At 49.3% G+C, this 4,959-nt stretch overlaps 2 protein-coding genes across 2 annotated transcripts in view; one reads left to right on the top strand and one right to left on the bottom strand.

The window, feature by feature from the left end:
- Window positions 1-273: 273 nt before the first annotated feature.
- On the top strand, window positions 274-1,167 carry CSUI_007971 (uncharacterized protein; the record flags this gene model as incomplete). The annotated part of the gene is made up of 1 exon (XM_068068112.1): window positions 274-1,167. A coding segment is annotated over one exon (414 nt), but the record flags the coding sequence as incomplete, so codon positions are not given.
- Window positions 1,168-2,334: 1,167 nt separating this feature from the next.
- Window positions 2,335-4,959, bottom strand: part of CSUI_007970 (replication factor-a c terminal domain-containing) — an 8,299-nt gene continuing 5,674 nt past the window's right edge. Inside the window, exons 9-11 of the mRNA XM_068068111.1 lie at window positions 4,465-4,602; window positions 4,049-4,111; window positions 2,335-2,990 (exon numbers count right to left, since the gene is read on the bottom strand). Coding sequence (XP_067919912.1) covers window positions 2,886-2,990; window positions 4,049-4,111; window positions 4,465-4,602 — 306 coding nt within the window. The 3' untranslated portion in view covers window positions 2,335-2,885. The remainder of the gene's footprint in view (window positions 2,991-4,048; window positions 4,112-4,464; window positions 4,603-4,959) is intronic.

Below are 4,959 nucleotides of genomic sequence, written 5' to 3'. Positions count from 1 at the left end.
ACGGCTGTCTCGCGGTCGCTCGTTTGCGCGCTCGGGCCTGGGTTTAGCGCACAATCGCATGTTCCGGCCCGGTGCGGTTCCCTCTCCGCATCAAATCTCGCCTGTACTGAAAACATAAGTTGAGTCAACGGTGNNTCTCGCTCCCGACAATCACCGGCTACCACCGGAGTGTTGCGTTAAACTCTTTCTCACAGAGTTCGGAGCTTTTCTCAGAATAATCACTAAAGCTATAAAGGACGATTGAAACTTAGCACAAAATTAATCTATAAACACATCTGAAACTCCTCTTTTTCCCGCTATTGGTCTGCGGCGCCGAGCCGCGCCTCGCGTCCCGGTCGTCGGGCGGTGCCCTGACGCGCCGACCACAGCCCAACACTCCGCCTGCTGCCGCGCAGGTCCGGCGTCTTCCCGCGCCCGTAGCGCGTGCTACACGCGGGCGTCACACTCACTCTATAGTAGCAATACTTGCTATACAGCGGCAGCACGATTCTCGCCATACTAGTTTTGCTTCCAGTCGCCGTTGCTTTCAATTGCCGCCGTTGCGGCTTGCTAGGAGCCAGCGCCGAGCCCGGCATATAATGATGAACCAAGCGGCGCGGACGGAGAGAGACAACGTTGATCGGAGCGAGCGAGAATCTTTTTTTGTGGGAAAAAGGGCCGAGTTAACCCGAATACGAGGCCTTCCTTAGAGAGGAGGAGCGGGAAGATAGGGGAAGACCTGCTTCCCAAGACAAGATCCGGGCGATGTTCCCTGTCGTAGTTTCCGAAGTCATGTGTGTGTGTAGCGTATCTATCCGGAGTCTGGTAGAGTGAAACCAAATGACGACTGAGGAAACGTTGGTGTGGATCCAACTCGGACAATTTTTCATTTTCTTTTCTTCATTGAATTTATTCTCTTGGGTGAACGTTTTCCTCGACGAGAGCCATCTGTCAGGCAGACTGGGCCTCGTTTGATGCTACCGGTAGAGGGCGGACTCAGGTTGACGAGTCGATGTCACAGACAAGAGACAATTAAGACCGCTTGATCGTGAAGGAGCGGCCAGTCGCCGTTGGTCCGATTAGGGCCAGGGCTGTTGGGTTTTCACAGAGGGAACCGGTCTTCAGCGTTTGTCTAACTAGACAGTGCACAGCAAGTGGAGAAAGGGAGCGTGGGAAGCTCGGAAGGATCTGAGAAGCTAGTAGGCTTACGAGATCAGCAGAGCACCTCAGCAAACCGTTGGTACCCACTAGGTCAGGATCTCCAGCCGAGTTCGGGCCTGCAACTCGTTGACTGCATTACGGCTAGGGAATGCATGACCTATCGACTTGCGTAGATCAGGGACCTGATGGGACGACCGCCCCCCCCTAGAGTCCAATTTGTGTTCGGAGAGTCTCCCCGAGGGCTGCTTTGAGCGGTCCCAGCGTTGACCCCGCGTAACAACTCGAGAACTGTGACACCGCCCTGTACTGTTGGCGTCGGTCAGTGACTACCAAAGGACAAGGGGGTGCTGAAACGTTTCTTCGGCACCTAGTGATGCGGTTCTGGGAATCCTTGTTGCTGCGCTCATAGTTGAAGAAGAATGAGTACGGGGATTCCAATTGTGACAGCAGACGAGGAGGCTTCGTCCCCGATTACGTACGAGTGCTTTACGAGAACTTCTACCTTCGTATACTTAGGAGAAGCCACTTGGCGTAGCTGCGTTGCGCAGCACCTCTGCTGCTCTGCTTATGACGACCTTGAGTATCAAGTCTTCATGCACCGACACAAGGGATGATCTACCATCTCAAAAAAGAAGCGTCTTGCTATGCCTATGTATAGGTTCCTCCTACTCGGATAATGCAAGTCTGTCGGGTATTAGAACCCACCCCGTTCGGTGCTTTCCTCCCGGCGTGCTAGTACGGCTCTACGCATAATCCGGTGGAAGGGCAGGGTCTTGTCGTCAACCAAGGACGGAACCCGTTGCTTATCATCAAGGCAAGGAAACGAAGGCAGCAAGAGCTGTGTCGCTTTACAGATTGAATTGTTCCGGTTTCCTTGGGTTCGTATTATCGAGCATGATCGCACGCCTTGTTCCTTCGCCTGCCGGGGGGCTGCAGTCAAGGGCGCTGTGCGCCTTCTTATGAAGCGTGTGCGGCGCCCCTTGTGGCGCCCAAACCAACGTGTCTGTGGTTACACGCCGTCTTTATCTATCTACTTCGGTGTACACGCGCCTAGCTGCATAAATCCGTATCCGTCGGCCTACCTACTGATTCTCATCGAAGCATGGGAGAGGTATGAACTTGTGTGTGTGAATGGATAGGTAGATTTGTACGTGGGTCTCTCTGGAGGTTTCGTAGCCAGAAAGCGACGTTTATAGACGCTAAAGAGAATGCACTTCTTCTGGTTTGTTGGTGTTTTGAAACGGGAGAGAAAGGCATGACAAACAAGAAAAGACGGACTGATGGCAGTATTCCATCTTCTCTGCCATGCGTGCATGCGTGCACGCATGCATCATGAATCCAAGAGCTTCATGAAGGAAAAAAGACGATCAAGCCTTTCTTCTCTAACATTTGAATCTTCAGAGGAAGAGGGAACGGCTCTCATAAACTTGAAAAAGTGTTTCTTTCTTTCGCTGTCTGTCTTACACAGCCACCCATCAGAACGTACTACCACTCCGGTCATGCTGGTACGGGTCCCTCCACAAGATACGCTCCTACAGACATACATACTGAGATAAGCAGGACGGAGATGGGCAGCACTACATAGCCCATGATATACACACGAGTCCTTACTGTCCCACAGATGGGTATAGCTGAAGATGAAGGCAGAGTAGAAAATACACGTTTTTGTGAGAATCAATCACTGTGTACTGCTGCATATTTTTCTAGAAGGGATTGTGACACTGTCCGCCTCATCTTTCTCTTCCCTATGCCACGATGGCCCGCTCAACTTTGACGTTGGGGGTGAGGTTTTCATCGTTCTTTCCGTGAGAATAGTTTCCATCTTCTTCATCTTCAAGCATCGAATCTCCCTGCAATATATATGCACAGGTAGACAGAAAGACAGATGCAGATAGACAAGCACTCCAGCGAGCCCGGGAGCACGTGCAAAGACAGACAAATAGGGGGGGGTAGACGCTCGGCCTTATATGTTCTTCAGACACTTGCTTCCTGCGTAGAACTTGAAGCCACCTGGAAGCAGGTATCGGGGTGTACGTGGCATACTAGGATCGCCACTTATATACATGTATGTGTCTCTATGATCTGTACCTTAGACATATACCACTAGGAGAAGAGAGAAGCGAGATTGAGCACGAAAACACTCGTCGCTCTCTTTCCATCATCAGAGTACCAAAAAGGAAAACAGTGAGTGTATAGACACCCCGCCCTGGCTGAGAGATACACACGAACCGTGTGGTGCCTCCGCTCATTCTTACGCTGCAGTCAGTCAAGCACGTGCACACGACTGACCACGTTTTCGCGAAAAAGAGATATGAGTACACTGAATACACACACTTACACCCCTGACATAAGAATATCTCTATTAGACATCTTATCCAGGAAAGTCGCCCGCGAAGAAGGTTTACAAACGACTACTGGGACACCTTCACATGTACGTAAATGATATAAATATATATATACATTTGTATATCTGCGGGTGTGAAACAGAATATGGGTATGTACACGCCTCGATATCGAGAAATAGACGCCAGAGCTGCTGGAGAGAAGACCACGAGAGAGCGACTTGCGTATGAAGAAGACAATGATAGGTAGATACTTCTCTGATTGAAAGACATCTCTTTCTCACAGTAAGCCTGCCTGTCTGCGTTTCACCTGGCGACTCCATAGCATAATGAACTATTTTTTTGTTTCCTTTCTCCAGGTACCTTCTCTTCCTCCTTTTCATCCTCCCCCTCTACATGTGTTAATCTCACTTTGCTTCTCGTCCTTTTCTTCCTCCCACTCATTCAAACAAGCCATCGGCGAAGCTCATATGTATAAGTATTCGTTTCCGTACGTATATAGTAAGCGTGTCGTTTCTCGCACGTGTTTTGTGTAAGGCTAGAAAAGAGTCTTCTGGCTCACTTACCCCTCGTTTCTTGGAGAACTCGCTTTTACATGAGGAGTAGGCGGGAGAAGAAGCTTGAGAAAGCTAAGAAAGAACAACACGACAAAACAAGAGAACAGCTCAGGAGATTCTTCTCTTCTTCACCTTCTCTTTCATCCATACGACCCCCCTACACCCGGACATGACTGGACAGCTTGTAGGGCTTCTTAAGAAAGAGACAAAAGTGAGGGGAGACTGATGAAAATTTCAGGGGAGTCTGGACCGGTATCGAAACTTGAAGAGAGGTAAGCAAGTATATAGATGAGGAAAGAATGCTGAAGAAGAGCCAATCAGAGGCAGCTGGATGAGAAAGAAAGATTTCGACGAAAGACTACGTTCGTCACATATGCTTGATAGGTTTTCCTTTTTCTTCTTTACATTGTCCAACCCCGTCTTACGAGCTCTTTCGTGAAGGCAACAAGACGCCGAGCGGCTTCGGCATAATCTAGTCTCTCCACTTTCAGAGCACTTCTCTGTACACGGCTTTCTCCATTGTAGTTTTCAACACGAGCACGTAGAACAACTCGGAAGTAAGCCTGAAGAAAGGAAACCAACAAGAGCCAACGGAGAGATGGACACTCCACATGGAGGGAAAAAGGGACCTCCTTTCTGCCTCAGCAGGAGAGAGTCGTGGTCCTTTACGTGGAAGGAAAGAAACTTTCACACCATCTATATTAAAGAGTAGGTTGAAGAGAAGCAACACAGAACAAACCGAAGAAGACAACATGACGTATGAACACTCAGAAGCAAAACGTATATTGTTGGCATTGCCACCGTAGCCTAGTAATCAGAAAAGGTTCTAAGGTGGAGAGAGATGTGAGATACGCATGAGGACTTGCCGCAGTTCTGTAGACAGATGGATTGAAGACTAATAAATAGACAAATGATAGAGA

The sequence above is a fragment of the Cystoisospora suis genome, assembly GCF_002600585.1.
Source record: "Cystoisospora suis strain Wien I chromosome Unknown contig_4328, whole genome shotgun sequence".
NCBI lineage: Eukaryota > Apicomplexa > Conoidasida > Eucoccidiorida > Sarcocystidae > Cystoisospora > Cystoisospora suis.
The sequence above is the reverse complement of the archived record's forward strand: the minus strand, read 5'-3'. Positions and strand labels throughout refer to the sequence as shown.